We start from the raw sequence: 18,893 nt of genomic DNA, 5'->3' as shown, positions 1-18,893 counted from the left end.
ACATGCTATGGATATCCACCATCTGCATGCATCTGTGCTTTTATTTTTTTTTGATTAGTTATTTTTTATAGGAGCTAGGAGCCACCCAACATCTATAAAATCGTCTCTTTTTTACACCCACGAAAATAGTCCAGCGTGCTTATTTAACGGTCGATTAAAAAAAAAAATACGCGCATAGTTGCACAGAAAGTATCTTTCTCATACCGATGATGAATTTTTTTTTTAAATTGGTCTAGTTTCGGAGGAGAAAATTGGAGAATACGAAACCTCGATTTTGTCGATTTAAAATACGTATTATCTGGTCGAAGCGCAACTGTCGCATTCACTCAATATATATATATATATCGAAGAAAGGAACGGCAACAAAATTAAGATTTCGGGTGTACAGCCCTCTTAAACTTGCCAATTGGGAAATGAAAAAATATTTACTTTGATAAATTTGGTATTATTTGCTATTTGGTATTTCCCTACATCAATTCAGGTCTAACATCAAGAGAATCTTGACCGATTGATTCATTTCTTCTCCTATTCTATTTTATAATCTTTTTCCAATATTTCCAATATTTTTATACTTTAGTTCAGTTATGTAATGTGCCATTTAATCATATTATAGCTTTCATTCTTTTCCTTTTCTTTTTTTTATTTTGTATTTACCTTTTTCATTTGTTTTATATTTGTAAATTTCAATTTCTTCTTATATTCTATTTTATAACCTTTTCCCAATATTTTAATACTATAGTTTAATTATGCAATGTTCTACATATTTTGTCATGCCTTTATACTTTACTTTTTAATTTGTTTTCCTTATATTTATCTTTTTCATTTTTGTAAAAATCTGTTATTGGACTCGGATGTTACATATATTATTTATTTACTCTTTGTTTTTTTATACATATCTATGTACATCCTGTCTGTTGATTTTTCAATTAATAAAATAAAAAAATAAAAATAAAAATAAATCACAAAGACGCGATAAAAAGAACCAGTTTAACATTTTTAACAAAATTAAACATTTTATGTACATAAGCATGTTTACCAAAATTATCTTATTAATCTCATTCGATAAATAAAAATTATTAAACCTAAAATAAATAAAATACGAGAGTCAAACAATAGATTTTTGTATTTGATTTTCAATTATAATTTATCATTTTTCTTATCAGTATATTTATACAATAACCAATATTTTTATACATATACAAAATATGTATGTATGTTGTTATTATTCCATTTTATGGGTTTTTTTATGTTGCACGAGGTAATATTTGTAAATGAATGATTTTAAACAGATGTCGCATTTGTGTGGTTTTATATCTGTATGCAAATTGTTGTGTGCCCCGAGGCTAGATTTTTTAGCAAACGATTTTAAACAAATTTCACACTTGTAAGGCTTTTCCCCAGTGTGAGATCTTACATGTAAAACAAGGTCATATTTTTGAATAAATGATTTTAAACAAAGATCACATTTGTGTGGTTTTATCCCAGTATGCAATTTATTATGTGCCCCGAGGCTAGATTTTTGAGTAAATGATTTCAAACAAATTTCACACTTGTAAGGCTTTTCTCCTGTGTGAGATCTTAAATGTAACACGAGTCCATTTTTATGAACAAATGATTTTAAGCAAATGTCACATTTGTGTGGTTTTATCCCAGTATGCAATATTTTATGTGCCTCAAGGCCAGATTGACGAGAAAATGATTTTAAACAAATTTCACACTTGTAAGGCTCTTCCCCCGTGTGAGATCTTGAATGAAACACAAGTCCTTTTTTATGAACAAATGATTTTAAGCAAATATCACAATTGTAAGACTTTTCCCCAGTGTGAGATCTTAAATGAAACACAAGTCCATTTTTTCGATTAAATGATTTTAAACAAATGTCACATTTGTATGGTTGTATCCCGGTATGCAACTTATTATGAGACAAGAGGCTAGATTTTCGAGTAAATGATTTTGAGCAAATTTCACACTTGTAAGGCTTTTCCCCCATGTGAGATCTTAAATGTAACGCAAGCTTATATTTATGAATAAATGATTTTAAACAAAAGTCACATTTGTGTGGTTTTATCCCAGTATGCAATTTATTATGTGCACCGAGGCTAGATTTATGAATAAATGATTTTAAACAAATATTACATTTGTATGGTCGTATCCCAGTATGCAATTTGTTATGTTGACTTAGTTTATATTTTTGAGTAAATGATTTTAAACAAATTTCACATTTATAAGGCTTTTCCCCCGTGTGAGATCTTAAATGTAACACAAGGTCATACTTGCGAGTAAACGATTTTAAACAAACGTCACATTTGAACAGCTTTCCTTTACAATGTGATCTTTTGGGTAAAACAAGTTTAGATTCACTGGGAAATGGCTTTAAACATATTTCACTATTATTTTGGTGAATTGTCGGTAATGAGGGCTCATCGTCCCATATTAAATCTTCCAACAAAACTTCTTCAGTCTTGATCTTCAAACAATCGCTTAACCTCAGTTGAGACGTTTCGTTGCTTCGAAAACAAGCCTTTCGAAAGCTGATTAACAATTCCAGATTGGTCTTACACGAAAGACACACTGTGTCCGGAAACCCGTCGCCTCTTTTAACCTGCAGATGAACAAAGTAGGATTAAGCGGTGAGAAGAGTTAACCAATAGGGTCCACAATAATTGTAACCAGCAACCGACCTGAATTTGACAGCAGGTCCGAATGCGTTGTTCTAACAGCTCTGGATGAGGATCGCCGAAGATCGAGACGGAAGACTCAGTGGGAGCTGATCCAAGACAAAGCCTACACTCCATCGCCCCTGTATTTAACTCTGGCCAGCGACTGACTCCTCTCATCAGATAGACTGGGCTTCGCCTTGCTATTTTTTTTAGTGACATCTTTTGTCTAAATTTTGTACTAGTTATACTAATTATAAACTACACGCGCGTAGCTTAGAAGGAACGTTGATTAATTACATTAATCTTAATTTATTCAGAGGATGGGGGGTAGGGGGGGGGGGGGTGATATTTGACTTGTACTTTATGAAGGCATGTATATAATTGATTAGTAGTTTTTTCAGCTTTTGATCAGTAAAAATAGCTGAATTGTCATTAAATATTTCGAAATTATCAATGAGTATTCGCTGTGATCAGTTGTCATACATATACTCAGTTATTAAACCTAATGGAGCCGTTAACACTAGCGATATCTCCACCGATATGTACGAAATTTTCCATATCCAGTGCAATGTGGGAACTGGATATGGAAAATTTCATACATATCGGTGTAGATATCGCTAGTGTTAACGGTGCCAATGATCACAATAAAATGAAACGTTCGATAGCACTGTTCGACACGAAAAATGGTTCAGAGACGAGATATGACTTTTCTTATAGATCTATGCCCAGTGAACACGAATCTGGTAATAAAAAGTGTTGATTGGATCGAGATTCGGAGATATATGTGTTTTTTTTTATCTTGGTGTTGTTCGGTCGATTTCTCAAAATCTGTTAATTTCCTGTTCAAAATGAATATTGGAATCTATAGTCGGGTATTTTATCTTTCATTTGTGGTACTTTTCAGCTTTCAAATATCTCTAAGTAGTCGTCCAGTTCAAATCAAAAGTCAAAATTACGTATTTTCACTTGGGATTTTTTCCCACTGTTAATACTACATATATTATATTGAGTATTTTCTATTGAAACATTTTTATTAGGATAGTGTTCTGGCCACACTATTTTTTGTTTTCGTTTAAAAGGGTTAATTGGATGTGTGCTGAATTTTAAATCGGTAAATTTACGAGCAAAAAATTCGTATTAGTTTTTTTTTCCCAAAGTTTTTCCAGTTTTTTCCCAAAGTTCCTGGTTTTTTCCCGTTCATTTAAAATTCCCAATTTTGCCCATCTCTAGCTGCAGCAGGTCGCAGCCGCATAGTGTGGTCAGACCTTTAGACCGGTGGATATGCTTGCGCCGGGTACTAAGCTCAGTGTTGTAACTGTGCATACCCACCAATACTGAGCCTAGTACCCGGCACAGGCGCGGTGCCGGTTTAATCAATCCAGCACGTGTAAAGGCGAACTAAAGCATTTGACCGTCGCATGTGTGCTTTCAATAGCTGTGTATTCTCTTTTAAAGGTCTGTTCATACTTAACGGCACTGCACGGCTTCAGCACTGCACGACTCCGTTTCAAATATGTCATTTTATTACATTTCTATTCATATCTACCTACACGTCGCGGTCACGTCACGTTTACAGCAATTTGGCCGAGTGCAAGGCAAAATCGGCTTACTTATACATTAGAGGCCATGACGATACGGCGCAATATTGCTTACGTTGTATTGTCGAGTACTTGAAATATGAATGCATAGACGTGCATTCGTAGCTACGCGTCAGAATACAAGTCAGCAAAAACGTTTCGAAGTTTATCGAACGAAAAATGATGTATAATCGCGTTGTTGTTGGAAGAAGAAGCTCAAGAAGGCAATAAAAAAGCACGGAGGCGTTTTGATGTGCATCCCATGTTAAAAAATAGAAAAATCGAAGGAGAGTTTTGGACACTGTATAAGGAGCTTGTGGATGATGGACAATTTTTTTTTAAATTCCGTAAAAAATTTAATTTTTTTTTAAATATTTGCGCCAAAACCATGTCGAAAGATTGAACAGCTGTCAACTATCACTATTAAGTATGAACAGACCTTAAAGCGTTAATTTATTCGGTTACCGTAATATAAATAAATAAAAATGATTTAATTATGGCTGTGAACTGTGTAATATTTAGACCAAGTTTCAAAGAAGAAGAAGAAGTTAGGTCTTTTGACAGTTAGTGTTGTTGTTTATACTGTTGGGATTTAGCGCTATGGAGTGCAGACTTTGCCTTTTATCTGCTTCCCCCGAATGTTACATTTCCATCCATGACAATCCTCATCCACTGGCACGACGCATTGGGAGATGTTGCCGGCTGCAGGTCAGTAACAGTTACTTTGAGCCTGTGGTCATCTTAGCAGTCTCATTATATACCACCTTTCTTTCTATTTGCAGGTTAATAAAGATGATGGGCTATCGGATAGGATTTGTCTTTCTTGTGTCAAAAATTTGAAATTCTTGACCCGTTTCCAAAGTGTTTGTCTTCAAAGTGATGAAACGTTGAAACGAAGGCCGACTGAGCATTCAGAAATAAAAAAAATAGAAAGAGTTACACATGGAACTTTTAATACAATAGTGTTGACAAGAAAGAATTTAATAGTGGACGTTCATCAGCTGATGGATAACCAGCAGATAGAGAACGAGAAGTGGGATTTATTTTCGTTACATGACGCGACAAAGAACATAGAAGAGTGTTTGCAGTGGTTGGCGAAACGACGACTGATTAAGAACAGCTGTTTCTGCATCCAATGTGGTTATTACACGTCATTGTCAAAGTTTGCGCAAACAAATGATGGTTTCAGATGGGTATGCACCCGGTGTAACTTTCGAAAATCGATCCGTTCAGAGTCATTTTTTTTCCAAAGTGGAAATCCGTTCCGTAAAATCTTATTACTTATTTATTTGTGGTGTAAAGACTCTCTGCAAACGATAATCGTCGATGAAGTAGATGTTAGTAAAAAAACCGCCATTGATTGGTGCAACTTTTGCCGGGAGGAGTGCAAGAAGTGGAATCATAGACATGTCAGTGAAATCGGAGGTATAGACGAGAACTTTGAACCAGTCACTGTTGAGATTGACGAGTGGGACTGGTATTTCGACCGTAAATACCATCGGGGCCAGCACCGTCAAGGCCACTGTGTGTTAGCGGGCATAGAGAAACTGAAAGACGGCAACGTTGGAAAATGTTTCTCGGTCGTAGTTCCAAACCGCTCTGCAGATACACTGCAAAAAGAAATACTCCGACATATACTGCCTGGTTCAAACATAATATCGAAAAGTGGGGCAGCATATGACAATATTCCACATATTGCGAATGGAATATACACACATTCGTTTTTGGATTCAAATGATAGTGAATTGCATACGCAAAACTTTGAGAATATGTGGCTGCAAGCGAAACGTAAGCTGACACATCAATGTGGCACAAATCACAAATTATTTGCTACGTACTTGGACGAATTTGTATTTAGGAATCGGTTTCGCTCCTCCACCAATTTGTTTGGAGTATTTCTGACGGTAATCGGAGAGAATTACGCACTATAGGTATCGGTCGGGAGTAATAATTAAAAATTATTACTTCGAATCAATTTAAGCGGTTTCTTTTATACTGAAAATACTGACATAGCTGTTGGATTTTACCTCAAATGATAAAAGACGCTGTAATGGGATTTTACCAAAGTTTTACTGGACAACGTTATATGGGAGTTCGACGCAAGTGATGATTTACCAGCAAAAAATTAGTTTAAAATGATGTTTTTTGTGTATTTATATGAATAAAATCGTTTATTTGTTTGAATGGCACGTGTTTTAATATTGTATGGATTATCATACATTTTAGATGATGAAATAGTCGAATTTTTTTTAGTATATTCTACGGCAGGCATCAGCAACCTATGACTAACGGGTCACCAAGTGTCTCATTTGACAATTTCAAGTGAACTACTTGAGTTAATCGGTCTATGTCGGTCGTGTAATGCGTAACAAAAAATATATATTTTATTTAAGAATATACGTTAGATCAAAAATGATTTGTTACCTAGTGATGTAGTTAGCATTGCACGAAGAAGATTTAGTAATAAAATAATTTTTGTCTAACCAATCTTTACTAAGTTTGACCCACTGAATTCGAATATGATAATGATTTTTGTTGGTTAGTGATCGTTTACTAAATATGAGTTTTTATAAAAATGCGCGATTTTTATAGTTTTTTTGACTTTTGTGGTCTTTAACTCAAAATCTAGTATTGATGTGCTCAAAGTGAGTGTTGGAATTAATAGTCAGATGTTTTTGAACAAAAAATATATATTTTATTTTATAATATTTGTTAGATTAAAAATTATTTGTTACCTACTGATCCATTGCACTAGGTAACTACGCAAAAATCTTCCATCAAACTGTGTCACTAAAGACTATCAATTAACTTAATTTCTACCGACTGTCTATTTTATTTATGTACATACATATGTACGTAATAACAATTGATGAAGTTTTGAGATCATGCAAAAATTCAAACTCAGAATCGATCACCTATCACGTTTTCATAATCTAGAAAATTGTGTCCGAGTGTGTGTTTCTGATTGTCTTTTTATTATTTTCATAATTTTATATATGTATGTATATATAAAATTATTTTTATCTCAACTGGAAGTAGTACTTTTACCCTATAATATCGAGGAGTTTTTATGTTTTTCTCGGAAGCTTTTTGGTGTATTGAACTGATATTTCATATCTAGAATTATAAACTTAATGCCATGTTAAATATAAATTTTTTACCGGATTTTTCTTACACTATTTTAACCGACCCTTTAAATATCTGTGCTCTTCGCGATTTCAGGTATAATTCCTTGTATCAATGTGATGAAAATATAATAAAAAAAATCATTAAATTTAATTAACCAGAAGTGGGATTTTTTCCTCTTAGGAAAGTCAAAAATGTTGTGAACACACGGTTTTTTTACCACACCCCTGAACGTATCAAGCTGAAAATTTATATTTGTATTCTTTATGTACTAATATTGATAAGGTTTTGGTCGGAAAGCAATTTTATTAAATAACTAAAACTTTTTTTGGACCGAATTCGTTACACGTGAAGATTAAATCCATCTCATTCATTGTTTTGTGTGAGAATGGTCGTCTGTAAATAAAAATACGAGAAATAAAATCATTTTTGATTGAACAGATTCAGTAAAATATTAATTTAAAACTTTTCTTGAAAACAAAAAATAAATACGAATTTTCGGAAAAATAAACGTTACACATCTGTTTTTGAGACAAAATAAAGTAAAGGAGACCTTTCTAACGATTCGCTCATGGTTCACCCGTCGAAGCAACTACATTACATATAGACTTCGTCGTACATATGTACAATAACAAATGTATTTATCGAGCAATAAAGATCGTCTTACAAACAACACAACATGTGTTTCGTTATCCCGGGATACGGTCAACACACCTGTCCCGCGTGCTACAAGTTTGTAGTTCCGGTAGTTCCAAATGCTTGTTTTCGGTCAAATATTGATACCACCAGTATCAGTACTTTCAGTAATGCCCGTGAGCCAGTTTTCGCGTGAGTGAAATTTCGTGCGCGTAGCGCCGTTGAGTGAAAGGCTCGTGAGCCAGTTGTCGTGACACCGTCGACTAGATATGAATAGACCTGTAGGAATCTCGTCATCGTCATCGTCATCGAAACATTCGAGAATATTCCACAACAACAAACCACATTCCTCGCAGAACTCGCATACGTAAACAACACGTGCACTTCTTGGAATCAATCGCCAAACCTTCTAGTAAGTTCTACCCCTACCAGTAGAGCGGAAACAAACCAGTCGAAGCACACCTGCAGCCATTAAACTAAACTCAAGCGGAACGGTGCCAAAACCTTCGAGAAAGCTCCACCCCTACCAGTAGAGCGGAAACAAACCAGTCGAAGCACACCTGCAGCCATTAAACTACATCGAGCGGAACGGTGCTAATCGTTCCAGAAAAGTCTACCCCATCGACAAAAACACATTCCTCGCATACGCATCAACAACAGCCAGCAACCAGAAACACTATAAAAGGAGGTACAACCCAAACAACACCAGTCGACCCACAGCAGCAAGCGCCGACACACAGCAGCAGAGAGTCGACATCCAGCTCCTGACCTGCCACCACTACACTACGCGGACTTGGAAGATCAACCAGACGAACGAGCCAGCAACACACTGCCGTATCCAGAGACCTTCCGAACATAGCCGAACGAACGAGCCAGCAACACACTGCCGCATCCAGAGACTTGCTGAACATAGCCGAATGCCGAGCCAGCGACACTCTACCACATCCAGCGACTTGCCGAACATAGCCGAACAACGAGCCAGCAACACACGGCCGTATCCAGAGACAAGCCGAACATAGCCGAATGCCGAGCCAGCGACACTCTACCACATACAGAGACCTCTGAACGACATACTTTTGCCAACAATTAATCATACTTGTGTATACGTTGTTACTTCAAAATAAATACCATATCCAACATATAGCTGTATTTAATACCGAACACAGACGAACCTGTCTATAACACATGGCGGACTGGTGGTGAAGAACACCTTCACAACTAGATTAGTCCCCATAGACCTTAAAGATCTGTTCATACCTATCCAGCACGGCCCGAATCCTGCAAGTACGGACAGTATTCTTTAGTACATTCTATATGGACGCGCATGAATGCGTAAATGTGCATGCGCGAATGGAGTATGAATACGTCCATATAATGTGCCAAAAAATACTATCCGCACTTGCATGACACCTGCAGGATACGGGTCGTGCTGGATAGGTATGAACAGACCTTAAAGCTTTTAGTTATTCGGTTGCTGTAGTTTAAACAAATAAAAATGATTTACTTATGGCTGTGAACTGTATGTACTATTTAGACCAAGTTTCAAAGAAGAAGAAGAAGTTAGGTATTTTGACAGTTAGTGTTGTTGTTTATGCTGTTGGGATTTAGCGCTATGGAGTGCAGACTTTGCCTTTTATCTGCTTCCCCCGAATCTTACATTTCCATCCATGACAATCCTTATCCACTGGCACAACGCATTGGGAAATTTTGTCGGCTGCAGGTAGGTATCAGTTACATACTTTAAGCCTGGTGTCATCTTAGCATAGTCTCATTATATACCACCTTTCTTTCTATTTGCAGGTTAATAAAGATGATGGGCTATCGGATATGATTTGTCTTTCTTGTGTCAAAAATCTAGAATTGTTTAACAGTTTTCGGAGCGTTTGTCTTCAAAGTGACGAAACGTCGAAACAAAGGTCAAATAAGGATTTGGATTATAAAATAGAAGAAGTTTGGCTGGACGATTTGATATGGGAGGACGAGTCAAATGATGATTCCCCAGCAAACGTTTGTAATTCCCCCGTCAATGACGAGGTAAATGACAAAACGTTGAAAAGAAAAACTTTAATAGTGGACGTTCAACAGCTGATGGATAACCAGCAGATAGTGAATGAGAAGTGGAATTTATATTCGTTACATGACGCGACAAAAAACATAGAAGAGTGCTTGCAGTGGTTGGCGAAACGGCGACTGATTAAGAACAGCTGTATCTGCAACGTATGTGGTCAATTCGCATCATTGTTAAAGTGTGCACAAAAATCATTGTTAAAGTGTGCACAAATAATTGATGGTTTCAGATGGGGATGCACCCACTGCAACTTTCGAAGATCGATCCGTTCAGAGACATTTTTTTCCCGAAGTAATTTGCCGCTCCGTAAAATCATATTAATTATTTATTCCTGGAGCAAAGAATTACCCCAAACGCTAATCGTCAATGAAATAGGTGTTAATGAAAACGCTGCCGTTGATTGGTGCAACTTTTGTCGGGAAGAGTGCGAGAAGTGGAATCGTAGATATGTCAGTGAAATTGGAGGGATAGACGAGAACTTTGAACCAGTAACTGTAGAGATTGATGATTCGGACTATTTCCACCGTAAATACCATCAGGACCAGTACCAACAAGGCCATTGGTTGTTAGGGGGAATAGAGAGACTCAAAGACGGCACCGTTGGTAAATGTTTCTCGGTTGCAGTTCCAAACCGCTCTGCAGAAACTCTGCAAGAAGAAATACTCCGGCATATACTGCCTGGTTCAAACATAATATCGAACGATGGGGAAGCGTATGGCAATATCCCACATTTTGCGAATGGAATATACACGCATTCGATTGTGGATTCAAAAGATAGTGAATTGCATACACAAAACGTTGATAATATGTGGCTGCGAGCGAAACGTAAGCTGAGACTTCAGTATATCACAAGTCCCGAATTATTTACAATGTACTTGCATGACTTTATATTTAGGAATTCGTTTCGTTCCTCCACCAATATGTTTGGAGTATTCCTAATGGTAATCGTGGAAAATTACCCAATATAGGTACGTAATAATTACAGAATTATTACACACGAGCTATTTAACGGTTTTTTTTATTGGAAATTCTGACATGGCGGCCGTGTTGGATTTTACGTTAAATAAAAACAGACGCTATTATAGGATTTTACCGATGTGATATGGGAGGACGAGTCAAATGATGATTCACCAGCAAAAAATCAGTTGAAAATGAAATTTTTGGTGTTTTTATATGAATAAAATCCTTCTTTTGTTTGAATGGGACGTGTTTTAATATATGTATTATGGATTATCATACATTTTAGATGTTGAATTATTCGATTTTAAGTATATTCCATGGCAACCTATGACTTGCGGGTCACCAAGTGACTCATTTGAAAATTCCTAGTCTAGAGCTTTTTTTCGTGTAATGAGTAACAAAAATATATATTTTATTTAAGAATATGCGTCGGATCCAAAATGATTTGTTATCTAGTGATGTACGTAGTTTGCATTGCACGAAGAAAATTTAGTTATATTATAATTTTTGCTGTTACATGCCGGAAGACGATAAAGTCGAAGCAAAGTTCTTTATATATGTATTTGCTTTAATAATTAATAGAGTGCTTTGACAAAATTCAAATATTTGTTAACGAAATCGATAAAAATGATCTCGAACTCGATGATAAATATTGGTTTTTAAGATTTGTCTTAACTGATGTAATGATTTCGACGACTCCAAGGAAATAAACCAAGCAATTTTGAAAATGTATGAGGAATGGAAAATTTTTTGTGAAAAGACTTTTAAAATGAAAAAAAAAATACCCACTGATTCGAAATACCTACTTAATAGTCACATTCTGGTTTATTTAATTATTCTATTAAATTTGGATAAAGAATTTACAGATGAAAATTTACAACACTGGAATTACACTTATGTATTGTGTAATAAAAGAAGTGGCGGATCCAAGGGGGTGCCATACCCCCCCCCCCTTGGAGCGAATTTAATTTCATATATATTGTAATTTTTTTATATTTACGGAGATAATCGGTAAAATTAATGAACTTACAGTGGAATCTAAGTATTATTCTATGTATAATATTTGATGAAACGATCGATATATCCACAATATTAACCAGCAGTGTGGTCTAGTGGTGAATATTGAATTATTTCTAACTTGATGTTACGAGTTCGATTCCCGCTAAGTCTCGCTGTTGGCCAGACCTTGGTTTGTCGAGGTCGATCGTTTCTTATCGGAATTTGCCAATTTTTCTGATTTTCATTGAAACGATTCCTGTAAAATTGGCGTTTCCTTCCCAATTTTCTGTTGCGAACCTTTAGTTATTGTTATATCTTAGGTTTCGCCATATTGCTCACCATAGATGTCTCTGTGGTTGTTTATCGAATATAAAATTCGTATTGCTACATGAAAGTTATTCATCGTTATTTATCGTATTAATACGATGTTTGTAATATCTGACCATAGATGTCAGATATTGTTTAGATTTACATGTATCTATGTAATAATTATGTGGACCAGGAAGGCGCATTTGGGGTTTACCTGTTAAGCCTTCCTGGTATATTTGTATATATGTATGTATGTATGTAAAAAAAAAATATCCCAAATAAGTGTGATAATTCGTTATGTTCATAAGAATGAAATCAGAGAGGATTTTATTGATTTACATGAGATGAATAATGGTGCAGATTTTAATTCAACATATGAACCTAATATTGATGGTGTAAAATTAGGAAATTTTGCAAAAAAATAAAATAAATACATATGTACATGTGATTGTGTTGGAATTTGTACCGACATATGTAATTTCATGATGTCCGAGTTGCGAAGTGCTGTAACTCAAATTCAAAAATTGCTCCACATGCATGCAGAATACCCTGTTTCAACCACGCATTTAATCTTTTATTATCCAAATGTGTAGGGATACAATGTGCTCGAAATTCTTTTGGAGTAATGAAAGAAATCATTGCTTTCTTTCATGCATCAGCAAAAATAAATTTTGCTCTAAAAAATGTTTTAGGCAACAAGTTAGGGAGTTTATGAGATACTCGCTGGGTCGAAAGACATAACACTTCGATATATTTTGAAAATAATATTATTTTCATAATAAAAACGCTTGGAAAACATTGAAACTTCGTATCTTCCACAAAAGCTCATCTTTTTATTAATTGTTTTACAAAGACTGAATTTTTGGTATCACTTCGATGCATAACATATATATTTTCCAAAACAGTAATATTAAGTAATTTATTTAAAAAAAAAATCACTTGATCTAATTTCAGCTATTAATGTCATTAGAAAAAACTTCTAATTTAGCAAAAGATTTAGAGGTGGAGCTTGAAATTTCTAGGATTGCTGCAAAAAAATCAAAACGGGCAAATTATTCATGCACCATGTCAGAGGAATACCTACTACCGAAAAAGTATTTTTATTCCAATGCTGGATGAGATAATTTCAGACATAAAATCAGGTTTTAACGAGAACAAAATAAATGCTTTTATGTTACACATTTTATTACCAACAAATTTAATAGACGCTGATGATGATTTAAAATTGTCATTATCTAAATTATGGATAAAATACAAATCATTCCTGACTGGATTGAATGGGGGGTTTGAATTCTGAATCAAGTTTTATGTCTGTAGTTGCAATGTGGAAAAGAAAATGTATTCGAGAAAATAATAATGCAAATAGTTTAATAGATATTTATAAGACATGTGATAGAGACTTATGTATTATCCTAATTGTGAAATTTTGTTACAAATTTTATTAAATCAGTGTCGCTTCAGCAGAAAGAAGCTTTTCCGGGTTACGACGCCTGAAAACCTGGCTAAGAAATCGAATGAGCAAAGAAAGATTATTAGGTCTGGCTTTATTACACATTGGGATATGAACCTGGATCCTGAAAAAATCTTGGACAGATTTGCAACATCAAAAAAACGAAAATTAGAATTCATTTCGTAATTTAAAATAAAATTTATTTCTTATGTTTTTAATTTGATAAATAAATAACAATCTATATTCATTATAATGTTCCCTTTTTTGACTATATTTAACCACAGTAGCATATTGGAGGAATTTGTAAGACTATAGGTTGATAAAATATAAGTGTTATATACAAGAAATAGTTGATAGAATATGTTGTGTTTTTGTCTGTATATAATTAAATTAAAATAAAATCAATACATGACAAAAAATTTCTTTCACATTCTTTTAATTTATTGACACCTTTTTCCTGAATAGTTTTCTTAAAAAAAAATCACTACAATGTAAGTATCATATCTACATTGTATCATATTATTTATATCGTAATTTTAATCTAAAATCACATAATTTTTAATTTTTACTTTATCTATGTACATACATACGTAGTAACAATAGATGAAGTTTTGTGATCATGCGAAAATTCCAACTCGAGATTTTGACTGATTCGAACTCAGAATCGATTACTGGTCACGTTTTCATGATCTAGAAAAAATGTGTGTGTGTCTGTGTATTTTGGGGATTTGTGTGTTATTGCATATAGGTTTGCTGTGATCGAACTTTTGTAATGAAATATCGCAGTAGCTCTGTGAGGGGTCTACCTCACGGGACCGAAAGTGAAACGCCCGAAAACGCAAATATCGGAAGGCAAAGATCGAAAATCGAAACATCTTAAATCGAAAGATCAAAAAAAAATGGTGCATGGTAAACGGTACATACTCACTTAATTTGCGCGAGCAGGATACGATAGGAACAAGAGGAACATGCTTTTCTTCCCGTATTCTGCGCGCGCACATTAATACGGGAGGAAAAGCCTGTTCCTCTTGTTCCTGTTGTATCCTGCTCGCGCAAATTAAGTGAGTATGTACCGTTTACCATGCACCCTTTTTTATCTTTAGACTTAAAATCATTCGATTTTCGATCTTTGCCTTCCGATATTTGCATTTTCGGGTGTTTCACTTTCGGTCCCGTGAGGGAGACCGCTCTGTGAGTACACCCTGTTAGCGAATACACGCCAGTTTTGTTCAGGAGGGTTTTATATTGTGGATAGATTTACGCTAACTGACGAACCGAGCGAACTTTTGCAGCGAGCAGTTGCAGTAGCTTGGTGAGTACACCCCCCTGTTGCTGTAATTTAATGGGTTCGGGTGCGGCCGTAAAGTTGTCGCAACTTGGTGAATACGGGGCTTTAGAGGGAACATAGCTTTTCACAACGAGAACTTGACAGTACTCAGTACTTTCACTTGTCAAGTATTCAGTTTGCGTCGTTCAATAACAGTGTTTTCTGTAGTATAGCATTCATTTATTCGGTTACCATTATATAAATAAATAAAAATGATATTGTCGTTGTGACTTATGGCTGTGAACTATGTGTAATATTTAGACCAAGTTTCAAAAAAGAAGAAGAAGAAGAGACTACGTGTTTTGACAGTTGTCGTTTATCCTGTTTGGATTTAGCGCTATGGAGTGCAGACTTTGCCTATTTCCTGCTTCCCCCGAATCTCACGTTTCCATCCATGATAATTTTCATCCACTGGCACAACGTATTTGGAGCTGTTGTCGGCTGCAGGTCGATTACAGTTACTTTGAGCCTGTTGTCATTTTACCCCAGTCTCATACTTAGTCTCGTACCTTTCTCATTTCCAGGTTAAAAAAAATGACGGATTGCCGGATAGAATTTGTCTTCCATGTGTTAAAAATCTGGAAATGTTGAGCAGTTTTCGGAGCGTTTGTCTTCAAAGTGATGAAACGTCGAAACGAAGGTCGAATGAGCATTCGGATATCAAAATAGAAGAAGTTTTTCTGGACGATGTGATATGGGAGGACGAGTCAAGTAATGATTCTCCAGCAAACGTTTGTAATTCCCCTGTCAATGACGAGGTAAATGAATGGGAATCGCACTCAGCATTCAAATGTGAAATTTGTTCAAAAACATTTACTCTTAAATTTAAACTAGTGAAACATATGAGATCCCACACTGAAGAAAAGCCACACACATGTGATATCTGTTCAAAATCATTTCCTAAGAAATATTCACTTGTGAGACATTTTATAACTCACACTGGGGTAAAACTGTACAAATGTGACACTTGTTCAAAGTCATTTACTTACAAATCTTCACTCATTCTCCATAAAAACAGTCACACCGGGGAAAAACCACATCAATGTGAAATTTGTTTAAAGTTATTCACACAAAAATCTTCCCTTACAACACATAAAAGATCTCATACGGGGGAAAAGCCATATTCATGTGATATTTGTTTCCAATCATTTGCTCAAAAACGCATCCTTGAGACACATTTGGTAATTCACACTGGGGTAAAACTGCACGAGTGTGATGTTTGTTTAAAATCATTTACTAAAAGATATTCCCTCGCGAGACATTTGCTAACTCACAACAAAGTAAAATGCGACATTTGCTTCCAACCATTCGTTTACAAATCTGAACTTTTTGTTCATATGAAAACTCACACTGAGAGCAGTGTGAGGCCCTCATGCAAAACTTATTCAAAAGTACCGCCTATCCCTTTACGCGATTTTTAATAATATGATATTAAATAATTCCAATTACACTGAGCAACAACAAAACAATAGCGGAGCCGAGACTCATCAAACTTTACTACGTTTGAGACACTGAATTCGAATATGACAATGGTTTTTGTTGGTTTGCTCTCGTTTATGAGATATGCGAAATTAACTATTTTCACTCTAACACAAAATCTAGTATTGTTGAGCCAAAAGTGAGTATTTATTTCTAATAGGCGAAAATAATTCTTCAAATGTTTCAATGGTCATTCTGCAATAATTGCAAAACTCATTAATTATATGTACACATGCGTGTTCTAAAAACCAATCTTTTTTGTTATAAATTAGTTTAAAATTATGTGTTTTTACATGAATAAAATCGTTTGTTTTTTTGAATACCACGTGTTTTATTAGATTATGGATTATCATACATTTTAGATGATGGATTACTCGATCTTGTAAATAATAATTCAAAGTTTTTCCGAATTTCCTGTGCTCTCTTCGATAGTTGATGGCAGGAATCGGCAATCTTTGACACGCTGGTCACCAAATAACTCTTTAATAATTTCAAGTGACCCATTTGAGTTAACCGGTCTTGAGTTTTTTTTTGTATGAGTACCAAAATATATATATAAATTTACATATGTTATTTAAGAATTTGAGTCAGATCAAAAATGAAGTTTATTTGCAAAGGCATCATGCTGTCTTTGCAAATAAATTTTACTGTCACAATTTCTCAATAGATTTGCTTAATACTAGAGTACTATAATAGCACTCATCAAAAAAAAAAAAAAAAAATTACATTAGCAGAGACCAATCAATATTTACTAAATTTGACCCATTAATTTCGAATATTAAAATAATCTTGTTTAAGAGAAGCGAGTGATAAAAAAGAATGTGCAATTATTCATATGGGTTTAGCAGTCTTTAATTCAAAATCTAGTTTTGCTGTGCCAAAATGAGTCAGAATCAATAGTCGGATGTTACAAACTATTGATTGTATTTTTTTTGCTTACAAACACGTACAATTAATAATCTAGCGAATTTTTAAAGTTAAAAATATGTTTTATTACACATTTTTTTCCAAAATATTACGACCTGATTTCGCTTATTCACTTTACCACCATCGGAAATCATTTCTTGACATCCAACATTTACACAGATAAAGTTATATTGTCCATCCATAATTGCCATTGAGACTATGCTGAAGAATCCTTTATAGTTGTTTTCCATCAATGCCACCAAAATAATGACGGAAATTTTTTCATCTCCATTTGCAATCTCTAATGCTGAGGGCGATTCATGAATTTGGAATATAATAATAAAAAGCTTGTAAAAATAATTTTAGGAAGAAGATAGTGTTTTATCGTCTAGTACAAAGAAGGGAACTAATAATGATAACGTACAATTGGCGAATATGATAAATATACTTTCTTCTATTCAAAAAAATCGTGAAGCCAAAGATGATTTTACCGTTTTTGGTGATGTTGTTGGCAGGGAACTAAGGAAAATAAAAAGCGATTATGCTCAAACTGTTATCAAGAGCAATATTATCACGTTACTGTTTAATGCTCAGTTGGGTAAATTTGATAATCCTCGATCTGATCATTCAACAACATTTATGTAGACCTCTAATGACTTTATCGATCAATAAAAATTGTAAATAACTATTAAAATACTTTTCTCACCTTCCCATATTCCTTCAATCTTAATCATTAATCATTAATCATCCCAAGCTGGGCCCCCGGGCTAACATGCTTAAGAGGGCTGAACACCTGCGCCTTGTCCATACAAACGTATTACACTTCTCCCTTCCTCAATTATGGCACTAGAGAAATCATTTTTTTAATATGCTATGGATATCTACCATAGGCATGTTTCTGTGGTTTTGTTTTTTTGATTAGTTATTTTTTATAGGAGCTAGGAGCCGCCAAACATCTATAAAATCGCCTCTTTTTTACACCCACGAAATGAGTCCAGCGTGCTTATTTAACGGTCGATTTAAAAAAAAAATACGCGCATAGTTGCACAGAAAATATCTTTCTCATACCGATGATGATTTTTTTTTTAAATTCGTCCAGTTTCGGGGGAGAAAACTGGAGAATACGAAACCTCGATTTTGTCGATTTAAAATACGTATTATCTGGTCGAAGCGCAACTGTCGCATTCACTCAATATATATATTGATATATATTGTCGCATACACTCAATATATATATCGAAGAAAGGGACGGCAACAAAATTAAGGTTTGGGGTATACAGCCCTCTTAAGGAACCCCCCCAAAAAAGTTTCAAAATTGAAATTAAAAATCATTCGAAGGAGCAGCTAGATGAACTTCAGGTTTTTGAGGCTGTTGGGCTCACTTACATATCCTGGT

At 34.8% G+C, this 18,893-nt stretch overlaps 4 protein-coding genes across 4 annotated transcripts; 3 read left to right on the top strand and 1 right to left on the bottom strand.

Moving 5' to 3' along the window:
* Window positions 1–676: 676 nt before the first annotated feature.
* LOC143912514 (uncharacterized) lies at window positions 677–2,880 on the bottom strand. The gene is made up of 2 exons (XM_077431796.1): window positions 2,682–2,880; window positions 677–2,602 (listed from the first exon to the last, which is right to left on the bottom strand). The coding sequence occupies exons 1-2, from the start codon at window positions 2,877–2,879 to the stop codon at window positions 1,223–1,225; spliced, it is 1,578 nt and encodes a 525-aa protein (XP_077287922.1). The 5' UTR covers window position 2,880; the 3' UTR covers window positions 677–1,222.
* A 1,803-nt stretch (window positions 2,881–4,683) lies between these two features.
* On the top strand, window positions 4,684–6,604 carry LOC143912916 (uncharacterized). Its single transcript, XM_077432373.1, has 2 exons — window positions 4,684–4,945; window positions 5,020–6,604. Exons 1-2 carry the CDS (start codon window positions 4,838–4,840, stop codon window positions 6,166–6,168), a joined length of 1,257 nt encoding a protein of 418 aa, XP_077288499.1. The 5' UTR covers window positions 4,684–4,837; the 3' UTR covers window positions 6,169–6,604.
* Window positions 6,605–9,522: 2,918 nt separating this feature from the next.
* On the top strand, window positions 9,523–14,193 carry LOC143912512 (uncharacterized). Its single transcript, XM_077431793.1, has 2 exons — window positions 9,523–9,719; window positions 9,800–14,193. The coding sequence occupies exons 1-2, from the start codon at window positions 9,591–9,593 to the stop codon at window positions 11,033–11,035; spliced, it is 1,365 nt and encodes a 454-aa protein (XP_077287919.1). The 5' UTR covers window positions 9,523–9,590; the 3' UTR covers window positions 11,036–14,193.
* On the top strand, window positions 11,103–18,142 carry LOC143912564 (uncharacterized). Its single transcript, XM_077431853.1, has 4 exons — window positions 11,103–11,164; window positions 15,374–15,559; window positions 15,708–15,870; window positions 17,864–18,142. The coding sequence occupies exons 1-4, from the start codon at window positions 11,103–11,105 to the stop codon at window positions 18,140–18,142; spliced, it is 690 nt and encodes a 229-aa protein (XP_077287979.1).
* Window positions 18,143–18,893: the final 751 nt, after the last annotated feature.

This window comes from Arctopsyche grandis, chromosome 6, assembly GCF_051622035.1.
Source record: "Arctopsyche grandis isolate Sample6627 chromosome 6, ASM5162203v2, whole genome shotgun sequence".
Taxonomy (NCBI): Eukaryota; Metazoa; Arthropoda; class Insecta; order Trichoptera; family Hydropsychidae; genus Arctopsyche; species Arctopsyche grandis.
Note: the sequence above shows the minus strand (reverse complement) of the source record. Positions and strands in the feature narration are given on the sequence as shown.

Bases quoted from the DNA above. Each gene is read 5' to 3' on its own strand.
- LOC143912512 (XM_077431793.1), top strand. From the start codon at position 9,591: ATGCTGTTGGGATTTAGCGCTATGGAGTGCAGACTTTGCCTTTTATCT. The intron at 9,720-9,799 runs GTAGGTATCAGT...TTCTATTTGCAG, and splicing joins GGAAATTTTGTCGGCTGCAG to GTTAATAAAGATGATGGGCT.
- LOC143912514 (XM_077431796.1), bottom strand. From the start codon at position 2,879: ATGTCACTAAAAAAAATAGCAAGGCGAAGCCCAGTCTATCTGATGAGA. The intron at 2,603-2,681 runs GTCGGTTGCTGG...GTTCATCTGCAG, and splicing joins GGACCTGCTGTCAAATTCAG to GTTAAAAGAGGCGACGGGTT.
- LOC143912916 (XM_077432373.1), top strand. From the start codon at position 4,838: ATGGAGTGCAGACTTTGCCTTTTATCTGCTTCCCCCGAATGTTACATT. The intron at 4,946-5,019 runs GTCAGTAACAGT...TTCTATTTGCAG, and splicing joins GGAGATGTTGCCGGCTGCAG to GTTAATAAAGATGATGGGCT.
- LOC143912564 (XM_077431853.1), top strand. From the start codon at position 11,103: ATGGCGGCCGTGTTGGATTTTACGTTAAATAAAAACAGACGCTATTAT. The intron at 15,560-15,707 runs GTCGATTACAGT...AATGTTGAGCAG, and splicing joins GGAGCTGTTGTCGGCTGCAG to TTTTCGGAGCGTTTGTCTTC. The intron at 15,871-17,863 runs GTAAATGAATGG...AAATAATTTTAG, and splicing joins ATTCCCCTGTCAATGACGAG to GAAGAAGATAGTGTTTTATC.